This window comes from Strongylocentrotus purpuratus, unplaced genomic scaffold (assembly GCF_000002235.5).
Source record: "Strongylocentrotus purpuratus isolate Spur 01 unplaced genomic scaffold, Spur_5.0 spur5_scaffold_10, whole genome shotgun sequence".
NCBI lineage: Eukaryota > Metazoa > Echinodermata > Echinoidea > Camarodonta > Strongylocentrotidae > Strongylocentrotus > Strongylocentrotus purpuratus.
Genome location: NW_022145595.1, coordinates 8,020,801 through 8,033,936, shown reverse-complemented (window position 1 = coordinate 8,033,936; position 13,136 = coordinate 8,020,801). Strand labels below are relative to the sequence as shown.

The 13,136-nt window shown below is 33.8% G+C and overlaps 1 protein-coding gene across 1 annotated transcript in view; it reads left to right on the top strand.

Annotated features, from left to right (window-relative positions):
• Nucleotides 1-2,858: 2,858 nt before the first annotated feature.
• LOC577280 (anthrax toxin receptor 1) overlaps nucleotides 2,859-13,136 on the top strand; it is a 54,393-nt gene continuing 44,115 nt past the window's right edge. Inside the window, exon 1 of the mRNA XM_030979363.1 lies at nucleotides 2,859-3,579. Within this exon, the coding sequence (XP_030835223.1) occupies nucleotides 3,338-3,579 (242 nt within the window). The 5' untranslated portion in view covers nucleotides 2,859-3,337. The remainder of the gene's footprint in view (nucleotides 3,580-13,136) is intronic.

Sequence of the window (13,136 nt, the reverse complement as noted above, 5' to 3'; positions counted from 1 at the left end):
TAATGGAAATGATTATTTCCTCTATTCTATATCTAAATAATCACACGCAATTTCTAATAAAGCATTGATAAACGCTTACGGGTTGTTTATAAGTACCTTTGCATAACCTGAAATTTATATATTTTTTGTTCCAATGATATTTTGTTTCATAGAAATTTCTGTGATTTTTCAATTGTCTCTTATTTTCTTTATTTTTGTTTGGTCATCTCTAAATAACCCATCTTGGTTTCGGTCTTTATGTTTATTAGTATATTGTTTCCAAAAGATGAATTTCCTTGTAATCATATTTTTGAAAAGCATTTATTATTTTGTCTACTTCATCCGTTTCGAAAGAGACGGTAGATAATGGAAACGAGTATTTCCTCTAATCTATATCTAAATGAACACACGCAATTCCTAATAAGGCATTGATAAATGCTTACGGGTTGTCCATATTAAATACCTCTATCACCTGGTTTAAACATTTTATATCTTTTTTTTTCAATGATATTTGTATCATAGACATTTCGGTGATTTTACAAATGTCTCTTATTTTTTCATTTTTTTCTTCATCTCTAAATATACCATTTTGGTTTCGGTCTTCAACTTTTTAAGTACATTGTTTTCAAAAGATTTCTTTCCTTATAACCATATTTTTGAAACGCATTTAATATTTTTTCTTCTTCACTTAACTTCCGTTTCGAAAGATACAGTAGATAATGGAAACGAGTATTTCCTCCAATCTATATCTAAATAATCACACGCGATTCCAACTTAAAGCATTGATAAACGCTTACGGGTTGCCCATAATTACATCTGCATCACCTGATTGAGACATTTTACTTTTTGTTTCCAATGATATTTGTATCATAGACATTTCTGTGATTTTTCATTTACCTCTTATTTTCCCCCTTTTTTCCATCTCTAAATATACCATCTTGGTTTCGGTCTTCCTGTTTATAAGTTTATTGTTTTCAAAATATTTATTTCCTTGTGATCATATTTTTAGAAAAGCAATTAATATTTTGTCTACTTCACTCAACCTCCGTTTCATAAGAGACAGTAGATAATGAAAACGAGTATTCAATAAGTAATTCCACTTGACTTTTTGCGATTCCACTTAGGAAGACAATTCATCATAATTCTGAAAATACCAGTTAAACCATTTTTAATATGACATCGATGTTTCTTCAGCAAACTTCATCTTTTCAAAATACGTCTAATAGCCAATCTAGAGTAATAAAATTTGTTTCATATTGGAAATTTTTATTTGATTTTAATGAATCGGAAGATAATTCGTCGCTTTCTCTTTCGTAACTACAAATATGTTTTCAAGTATCCGTTTATGTTGATACACTTCATAAGTCAAAACCAATTCATTACTGCCAGCGTTTTTTCCATCGGGTGCCGCAAGGCATCGCTTGGGGATGTCGCGATAGAAACTTCAGTTTCTTTAAATATAAGGGGGTGGTGGTGGTTATTATTTTACCTGACTGCTAAGAAAGCATAAATGCTTGTTAGTAAGCAACCAGACGGCCGACGGCTTTAGGTCCTCACCGAGGGACCTGGTGATAAGGATTAATGCCTTACCAAAGGGCACTAGCGCACCGACTTTGTTTTGAACCCGGGTCACCAGATTACGAGACCACTGCTCCATCGACTGAGCTATTGCGCCTCATATATGTTTTGAAATAAAATCAACTTAATAAAAACAAAGCATCACAAACCGCTGTTTGCCTAATTTAATTCCTAAAAGGAATCCGTGAGCAAAAATTAAAAAGGTTGAAAAACGCTGCATTATAATTTATAATTATGTAAAGTGAAGAAATAATTATTACTTTATGTATATGATTATGTTCTATTTTGAAAACGCAGAAATAAAAACAAACAAACAAACAAATATCTATAAAGTAAAAGTGCTTTGCATTTTAATTGGCTATTAAGGAACACTATACGATTTATTCCACAATTACCCGTATTTTTGGCTGCATAGAAACTGCTGATCTCAAAAGGAAATAATTTTCTGCTACTTTTAATGTCTCTTGAAAATATAGATACTAGTGTATTTTCTCGTGATTCAATAGTAGTGCGTCTATTAAAATACAAAGTGAATTAAATAAGTCACCTTAAAATATGTATAATTATCATTGGTTTTCAAGTAACCAATTCGTTTTGTATTGATATATATATATATATTATATATATATATATATATATCCCTCACTCTGTGCCCCTTCTCTCTCGCTCTCTCTCTCTCTCTTTCCTCCCCCTCTCTCTCTGTCTTTCCCTCCCCCTCTCTCCCTCTTTGTCACATTATTTAAAATGAGAGAATTCATAGTTGTTTACATCTTCTCTACCCCATGGCATCCAGGGAGGGTACTATATTCCAGTTTTCGGGCACACAAAGATTCGTTTTTTTTTCAACAGTGGAATGCTAGAAGTCCAATATATATAGTTCGTTGAAGCCCGATTGTGCTTTATGTACTTTTACGATAAGTAACGATACTAAATCAAGGCAATAAGTGTAGGCCCATTTTGTTTAGAACTTGCCCATAGGTTTTTTTTTCTTCAAAACAAATATTTAGATTTGTGTGCGATTAAAGGAAAATTTTAATAGTAGAAAAAGTTCAACTTTTCACTTTACAATCATAATCCACAATCCTTTTTTCGCTGAGCAGCTCCCCACCCCCCCTCCCCCCATCCGCACCCCTCCCTCTTTTCCGCGGGGAATCAAATAAGACGGTAATATTTGAACCGCTGTCAAGCGCCGAGACTCGTCGAAGCTCAAACCCACTGCCATATGACCTTGGTTCGAAGGTAATACCAGGTCATAATTTTGTCATCATAATCCAGAATCATTCTGAGATTTGGTTGTCTGGCAATAGTTCAGCCATGCGTACTTGCGCGCACACTCAGTCACTCTGAGGTTGGCGTGACTTACTCCCTACTTTCGTCACTATTTGCAAATGATTTATAATTACATCCAACATTTGCTGACAACATTATGTTTTCACAGCCTGCGTGCCTCAGGGAGCAGTCACCGAAATCCGTGCGAAGTACATCCAGGTAGGATAACTATACAGGTGTACATTGTGCTTGCGTCTGTTCGGGTACACGGGGCATTGCAACGAAGGGCTTATTTGAGAGCGCATGCACAACGGTATAAACTTTCATCCAGTGGTATTCATTTACATTGGTGCTTTGGCGCGCATAGGACCCGTCGTCTGCGGCATACATTTTGGAATACTTCACGATCGTGAGAAAAATTCATCACCGTCTGACTCGGTGGATCTACGAACCCCGGTGTAGAAAAACACGAGACGTGAGCCGTGTTTTGACTAGCTTTGACACGAGAACCATGGATATTAACAGGTTCGTGCTGTGTTGTATAGTAGTGGCCTGTAGCAGTCTGTGTCAGCTGACTTATGGAGGTGTTCTACCGGGGGAGCTCCAGGGTGATGGTGGTGTGGATGTGGGGCATCTAGATGGTGTTCCTGGAGCTGGTAGGATGATTTTGGGGAGGTATGCCAGAGCACCAGGCCCAGGAATTCAGACGTCGAAATGCAGCGGAGGACTGGACTTGTATTTTGTCTTGGACAAGTAAGTTTTAAACTTCGGACTTCTTGTATCTTATTTCTCTGTAATCTTCTGAAAATGATTTTATTTAGTTACAAACCAAACATTATTTTGTATTGAATTTTCCCTTATTCATTTCTATTGCTATTTAACTTTATATAATTCCGGTATATTTTGTAGACATGTTTCCATTTTGTGTGTGTTCTGTGTTTTCTATATTCTGTATCTTATATGTGTTTTTATGGATTTGAATTGAAACTTGAAACTTGAAGATCTAAATGTTTACCAGGGAAAACTACAAGAGTAATCGGTTTAGGAAGAGACCCTATAACGTCCCTTTAGATAGGCTCTACGATTACGGATGAAAGGAAATAGTCAAGTCAATCTAGCAATATTTAGGAGGCAACATAACCCACCACTATACTTGCAAAATAATTTATTCCACTGCAATGCATTTCAGTAAGCTCCCCTAAACAACATATTAAAAGTCTTAAGAAATCAAAGTATGGGAAATTCTGAAAAAGTACACAACATCGCTAAAAAATTGCATCCAGGTACCCGACTAACATGATTCAGGTATTGAAACCAATGTGATCGGTTACTGAACACGATGAACACATTTTTAGATTGATGATATAAACAGCAATTGCATAACGTGCGTATTATGCAAATTAGTGCGCGATATAATGGACAATTAAGGAGATATTAAATTTCCCCCATGAAATGGTACTTGGAGAATAAAAACTAGGTAATTTGACTATTACGTGTTTAGACTGATATGATCGGGGATATTATAGATGATGTACATATTTCCAGATTATTATCATACATTTGATTTGCATATTATGTAAATTAGACTCCACCTAAGGGAAAATTTAGGGAATAAGTCATATTTTCCTGATAAAAGTGTATGTAGGTAACCAAATCAAACTTAATTAAAAGTTAACACTAATGTTTCTAGGGTCCCATAACGTGATGCTCACATTCTGAAACTAATATCCTGAATTTGATTAGCATGATATGCTAATCAATGGTAATCAGTGACCCCTATAAGGAAATTTGTTAAATTTGTCAATGTATTCAAAGGCGCCTTTAATTGCCGTTCCATACATAAAGAAGTATCCAGATATCTGCTTGAAATGGTTTTAGTATTAATAAAACCATTATTTTCGTTCAAGGTCGTTGTAATGCACAAATTGAAAATATTATACCATTGGTGGAATTTCCTTGATTTGCATAATATGCAAATTTCTATCTCCGATAATAACAGATAAATCAATATTGAAACCGCAAAATTAGTATTAATTTGATTTGATTTAATTTGATTTATTGCTTTCTGCATTTTGCATACAATGATAATTAGTAACAACATGAACATTTTGTATTTCCTTTGAATTCTAGTATTTTCATAAATGATTGTTTTTATCAACGAGCTAATAAAGTCACATACTCTACAAAAGACATTGATAATTTCAATCGGATTATATTATTTATCACATTTTCACTTCCCATGAAAACTTGTATTTTCTTTAACTCTAATATTTTCATAAATGATTGTTTCATATCAAGGAGAACATGAAGTCACATACTCTACAAAAGACATTAATAATGTCAATCGGATTATATCATATTATACAACATTTTCACTTTCCATTAAACTTACATTTTCTTTGAGCTCTATTATTTCCATATATAATTCTGTTAATCAAAGAGAAATGAAGAGAAATTATAATGTCAATCGGATTATATTATTTACAACAGTTTCACTTACCATGAAAACTTGTATTTTCTTTGAGCTCTAGTATTTCCATATATGATTCTGTTAATCAAAGAGAAATTAAGAAAATGTAATAATGTCAATCAGATTAGATTATTTACATCATTTAAACTTACCAAGAAATTTTCACTTTCTTTGAGCTCTAGTATTTCCAGAAATGATTCTGTTAAACAAAGAGAAATGAAGAGAATTTTATAATGTCAATCGGATTATATTAACAGTTTTACTTACCATGGAAACTTGCATTTCCTTTAAGCTCTAGTATTTTCATAAATGATTGTATATCAAAGAGTAAATAAAGTCATCATTCAAAAGAAATTGATAATGTCAATCGGATTATATTATTTACAACAGTTTCACCTACTATGAAAACTTGTATTTTCTTTGAGCTCTATAGTATTTCCATAAATGATTGTTTCATATCAAGGAGGAAATGAAGTCACATACTCTGCAAAAGAAATTAATAATGTAAATCGGATTATATTATTTATCGCATTTTTACTTACCATTAAACTTTCATTTTCTTTGAGGTCTAGTATTTCCATAAAAGTAAAAGAAATAATGTGAATCGGATCATATTATTAATAACATTTTCGCTTACTATGAAAACTCTTATTTTCGTTTGAGCTCTAGTATTTCATTATTTACTTTTTTATCAACGAGGAAATGAGGTAATAATGTCAATCAGATTAGATTATTTACATCATTGTAACTTACCATGAAATCTTGTACTTTCTTTGAGCTCCAGTATTTCCATCAATAATGTCAATCGTATTATATTATTTATAACATTATTCACTTACCATGAAAATTTGCATTTCCTTTCGTTGTTGGAGCTGATAAGCATTATGTAAATTAAAATCAGAATAATAATTTCAAATTGTTACTTTGCTTTAATAGAAACCTATATAATCTAATTAAATTTGGCTACCTAGCGGAGAGTATGACTTATTCCCAGAATTTTCCTTTATAGGTAGAGGCTAATTTGCATAATATTTAAATTGAATGTATAATATGGAAATATATAAATGCAGCTATGACTATCACGGACCTTCTTATTGTGATGGTAATGATTTCGATAATTATCATGATAACGATAATAGTTTTGATAAAGAGTTAGAGGCTTATATCATTTTATATGATTCTGATTCTGATAAAGTATCATTAAAATGCAGGAACTATAAAGTGATGACTGATGAGTTTTTGAAGTAGAGATTAGAGATTAGAAGAGTTGGCAAAGGAATCAGTTTTTGGACTAAAGTGTTTATTCTAGTGGTCTCCCCTTGAAAGTCCCTACCACAAACCTGCAGAAATTTACATTTTCTTCCAGTAAATTCCAAAAAGGAGAAGATCAGTGAAAACCTGGCATCCCTTTAAGGGCTCATCTTGTCGCAAACTTACACCGAATTAAATCAAGCGTGCCCGTTTCCGTCTTGAAATGACGTTACTTTAATAAATCATATTTGGCATTAATGAGATATCCATGCCGAACCCAGACGACATAATATCGTATCGCTCATCTACCTGATTGATATTCATGATTTCGCGCGCTAATAATTAGCATAAAATTGCACAACACACACATTTTTGACACGGCATCTCCGTATTTAGATAAAGTATCCGAAATAGCGTTTCCATTTGTGGTTTGAATGAATGAATCTAGTCATGAATCACAATTCCCTTCGGGGTTTTTGAAGCTTCACAATTGACTGACGGATACTATTAAAGGTATATTTAGAGAGCTGTAAAGTTCAACTACAATTTTGCCTCTTACATTCGAGCAGTTTATAAATCCATTGACTTATCTTCTATTTTGTAGGCATTTTGTATAAGGAGTCTTCAAGGTCCAACCATACTTATGCTCCTATCACTGTTTTTATTTTAGCTGTCAACAATTGAGTGCCAAATACAGTTCATGAGATATCGGAATTTTCAAAATCCATTGGCTTATCGACCATTATATAGGCTCATTAGACAAGTCAGAATTCTCTTTGAAAAGGGAGACAAATTTATAGAAATCTTGTTGGTCAAAGCTTTGAGGTGCTCTTTTCAAGGTGACTTACGCTACCTGGTTCTTAATCCATGGACCCAACGGATGCCTAATCTGATATAGGCCTATATGTGTTAATGCAGATTAGTAATAGGGCCTCTTAGCGGTCCAGTTCGAGGTACATGTAATTTAGAATCTTCGGACTTCTTTGGCATGATTGGAATATATTGCAATGAAATATAGCCCGTTATAGTTTTAACTGAAAAAATCTGCTCTTATCAAGTAGCACAAGGAGCCCATAAATACAGCCGGCTTACAATTTCAGGTACTTTATCTATTTCGTCGGAGTTTTTGGTCCTCGTAAAGCCTTCAAGTTCAATTAAGTTTCATGCATAATCTTGATAAATAGAGCCCGTGGTTTCAACTTGAACTTCTGCTCTTTTATTCAAGTAGCCCAAGAAGCACCTGATGGGCTTATAATTTTAGGCACTGCATTTCAACGAGTACATGATACTTCTGAATCTTAATTTAAATTACTATTTGATTTACTTACTTACTTCTTACAAATCAATCGACTTACTACCACTGGTCCGATTTTGCCAGCTCTATATATTTTACCTAACATGAGCTGTCGTCAGTATTACAGTAATTTTATTAGTTGATTATAATAATGTTTTTATATTCAAGTAGTCCACAATATTTCTGAAGCTTTCACAATCCGTTGTTTTACAATAATATTAAAGACTGCCAGTTCCTGCATTTAATTAGGATTAGCAAACTTCACTTTAATGAGCTGTCATCATTATAGCAGTATTGGGGTAGTTTGTAAGGTTAAGGAGGATATTGGTAAGGTCAAATTGTGTTCGTGATATACAGTGCATAGGGAAGTGGTAAAGAAGATTATGTAAACGGACCTTTCCGGAGAAGAGTGATAAATCCACAATCTACAATCACTGAGGGTTGTTGAACAGATAGGAAACACGGCAATGCCAGCGGCGAAGGTGAATGTTCAAACATGGCATGCTTTGCACCTGTATGATAAGAGTGACGGTCTTCTCTTTTTATGAGTCATATTAAAAGTACTACGTCCCATTTGCAGGTCAAAAAAATGAAAAGGTTATATTCCAACGGCATTTGAAAGACGAAACTAATTTAGAACTTCTTTCAAAACGAAAGGGTTTGAAAATGACTTTTTGTGGGAAAAATAACGACCATTAGTTGTCAATGTTATTAAAGAGGCCTCTTCTTTTTGAAGTAAAGATCGACGCTCAAAATAGTGGAATCCATTCTCAAAGGCGTAATTCAGACCACTATACTTTGGAGTTTATTCCACGAAATTTTGGTGTGGATTCAACTCCAAAATAAAGTGATTTCATTATACGCCTCCTAAAGGAGTGGATTTACACTCAAGGCATTAGGCTCGAGTATATTTTATCATTATCCTTACTTTATGAAGGTTTCTTATTCAGTTATTTAAGTATAAAATATTCTCTCTTCTTCTGTCTCCCTTAGTATAGTCAAATTATGAATGACCATCATGAATGATTTGTTACATAAAAATTACATTTGGTATAAGCAAACTGAAATGCTAGTTGAGGTCATTACAATTCTTTTAACTTGTTTGTATAATATTTATTTTATTTATGTTTCATTTCCAATAAGCTAAATTACTACTTATCAGACAGCTCCGAGCTCATTTACTTCCTAAAATGTACATCCTAAATGGTCGTAAATTGCAGGTTTTTTGTCAGGATTATTGAAGAAGTTTAGCTATTTATACACCAAGGAACAAATTTTTAAAAATGCCATCACCTGTGAGATATACTTTTAAGGGTTTAACGGGGAATTCGAAACCCCAAGTAATATTTAAGTAGATGTTTCAGCCTATCTTTTGTGTTAATTCTTTTGTATCGATTTTTTTAGAATGAGTCTTCCTTTTGTGATATTACAGCATTGTCACTTAAAAGCAATATTACGCCTACCGGTTGCTTCCATTTCTATGGCAAATGCTGCTAAATTCAATTACAGTTTCAAATAACAATGCATAACTAGATTAGAAGTGTGTAATAAGAAAAGGACAGTTGATTTGAAAATTGGGCGATCAAGTAAATCAAATGATTTTGATAACGAAGAATTATGTGGCCTCATCGAAAGCAAGAATACATGTAGGCCGATTTTCAACTTCTGCTCTTATCTCGAACTGATAAAGGCCAACACATAACTTGATTTGATTTTCAAATATAGTGTTTTTTATTAAATTGAATTTGATGACCGGGGATTGTGTGAGAGGGTCGCTAAATATGATATAGATTAAACTAATTTAAATGGAATAAACTACTAAATGAGAAGTGTTTTCTGTCATACCGGAATATTCTATATTCGGACAATTATGTTAATTGAATACAGTTTCAACGGATTAGTGATGTAATATCTTTCCGGTTTAGTTGAGGCCTTCATTTCTATCTTTCTCTTTTCAATTCCTATACCTGTTATATCAATCACTACTTATCCAAGTATTAGATAAATTTGTAATGCTTTTATCCTACCATCATTATCAAAAGGGGGAATAATAATAGAAGTAGTGGTAGAAGTAGTAGTAGTAGTAGTAGTAGTTGTAGTAGTAGTAGTAGTAGTAGCAGCAGTAGTAGTAGAGTGATCGTCACTATACTTTTCTTGCTCTTGCTTCAATTATCCTACTTCTTGACCAACAAAGACGTGTCATTTTACAAGATATAATGTCGTGAGTTACTGAAATCCTCATTTTATTATCCTAATCTCTCTCACATAAAACAAAAATTGAATGTACTTTACACCCCGCCCCCAAAGGTCTCTCCAATACCATTTTCGTCATTAATGTACATGTGTGTAAAGAGACACTTATGGAGAAGAGAAAACTGCAGTATACAAGACAAACCTGTCGTAGCACACAATCTCTATTGGGTTATTTTACAAGTCCCAACAGAAATATCAGCTCAAAAGACAATATGAATGGACTCCCACTGATTCCAAAACACTGCAACCCAATTCACGAAATAAGTACACGTTCTCTGTATCATGTCTAGGAATCTGATTTTTTTTTCCCCCTTACGATTTCAACGTTCTAACCTATATGGGAAATATTTTTTAAGGAAAAAAAAAATTGGATCTGGTCTTGGTTACGGTTTTGGCTCCAACATAAGCAATGGACGACCCAATGTCATCCACCAGCTGTATCCATGGCAACCGAGATGTCTTGTTGTTTTCGCAGAGGTGAATGATGGGGGAAGAGGATATGATGTTTCACGGGAGACTTGTTTTTTTTTAATGTGGTTTCATGTGTAGTCCCACATTAAGAGATTGGAGTTTTGTCTAACAATATTAATCGGATCACACGATCTGTTGTTGTTGATTTGTTTTGTTGTTGTTATTCCTGTTTAATATTTTAAAAAATAAAAAGGAAAGAAGCCCTTCAGAATAGGGGGTATTATTTTCGTTTTCGGCCAAAGTCTTATTCGCCTGGACCGTGCATAGTCGTCTTTTGAGTATACAAGGGTCGGTACGTCCTTATGTACATGAGGCAGAGCCACCCCCCCCCCCACCCCCTACACACTGAAACTCGGAAATGGTAGCTAATTATACGTAGCAACTTAATCTCTATATAGTTATCATCGATGAGCATTGAAAATTGATTTTGCTATTTCATGCCGGATACGCCACTGTACAGTTTTATTTCCCCAGACTGACCTGGAAAAGGCTGGAATAATCCTAAAATTTGCGCGCAGTGTGGTTCCCCATATTCGTAGTTTAGCAGCAGTACTGTCGCTGAGTCACGGAACATGAAAATCTAATTATTATGAACCCGGTACGTCACAGAGGCGATGCCGCATAGTAAGAACTAAGAGGGGCATTTATATTCCCGTATAGTTATGACATTGATTTTGATATATTGCCACTTAAATTTCATAATACTATCAGACCTGTCTCTTACAGCCACCCAAGGGAAACACAAAATATGGCTACCGTAGACAGCTGCCAAGTACTTTGCACCTATACAGTGCGTCCCAGAAATAACGAAACCGAGAATTATAGATGTTTTATCATAACTTAATCACAATTATGATTAATAAATGACACACATTTGCAAAGCTTAGATCTTCCTCGAGTGGTGAGGCTGAATAAAAGCCTTATTATAATAACACAAGTATATTCTTGGGAACAAAATGTCTCAGTTCAAACAAAATACCTACTTTATTTTGTATGCATTTGTTTAATGTCTGAATATGTTCTGCCCATGAAAGGTGACAATCAAATTCAATTCCTACAAATGATGCAACGGATACCTCTTTAATATCTGATCTTGATATTTTCACAAAATCTTTTTTGTCCAATCTACCTTTGGATTTCATAATCATAAAGCTAGTTTCTTTGGGTTAATTGTGACTTCATTTACATTACACCATTCCTGCACCTTCATTTAAAGATAAAGGTGAGTTCTGGTAATGAAAAAATGAATTATCACATAATCAAACGAAACTTACACTGAATGTTCAAGATTACAAATAAATGTAATTTGCCAAACAATTTTGGTAGATAAATGTAAACTGGCTGAGTAATGAGCATATACAGATTAGGAAATCAAGGTTAGTAGCCCTGACACCATTTTGTGTAGTCCCATATACATTTTTCTGTGTACAGTGCTTGTTACTTTACCAAGACTGGGCCAAATTTATTATGATTTTGATGACTCCAGAACATTGCAGTACACACCAATACTTACATCTCACATGGTCAACTTTTTCTGATCCATTCCACATCTTTTCGTTCACAATGCAATCGGATGACCAGAACTCACCGTTATCTTTAATTATCACTTACAATTTCTAAATCCATTTCTTTTTGTCTAGTATCAAAAGTATGAAATAGATTCGAGTCATCAGCAAATAATCTGAAATTGAAATTTTTTGTGGAGTTAAGTAAGTCATTTATATATAGTAAAATTAATGTTGGTCCAAGAACGGAGCCTTGAGGGACACCACATGTTATATTTCCACAGGAAAAACGCTCTCGAGTTTTCGGGGTTATCCTGTTCAAGTTTCTAACGATAGGCTTTCTGTGTGAGTGACTTCATGGTTAAGCATAACATACTTTAATAAAAAGTAAATGTAAGCTCCAACTCCATCACCCCTTGTGCCACCTGTTCTACAATTTACCTCATGGACATAATCAGTCAAACTTAAAATACCTTTATTTGAAACACTTCACACTTCTGATAAGGCAATGAAATAACATTTTGTCTTTAATGTATCTTAGACAGGTTTCACTGTATAGTTACACTTTCGTGTTTATATTATTTCATCTTTAGAAGCAGGATGTTTTATTTGTGCGGGAGTTCGGATTTCCCCTCCATTCATTTTCATTACCCATTTTCGAACCAAATTTTAGACAATTGTTATTTTCAGTTTCGTAGTAATAATAGAAACGATACCGATGAGTAATAATGATAACGAAGTTACAATGCGAGTAATAGATATATTATATAGTTTACCTTGGCAACGTCATTGGTTTTAATGACTATGATTGTGCCACATTGTGTACGTAAAAGAAAATACAATATTCTTCGGAATAAAATAGATTTGATTTCGTTAAAGGTCATACAAAGTTTGGGGAAATTTTGAAAATGACCGGATAGCGATTCTTTAAAATGTTGATATATTTGGATGCCCCTGAGGATGTATTAGAAGCACTAAAAAAATTGGCCCCTAAAACACTTCTGCTTTCGAGAAAAAAATTGAATATAAAGTTTGATAAATTTCAAATAGCTTTTACGGCCATCCA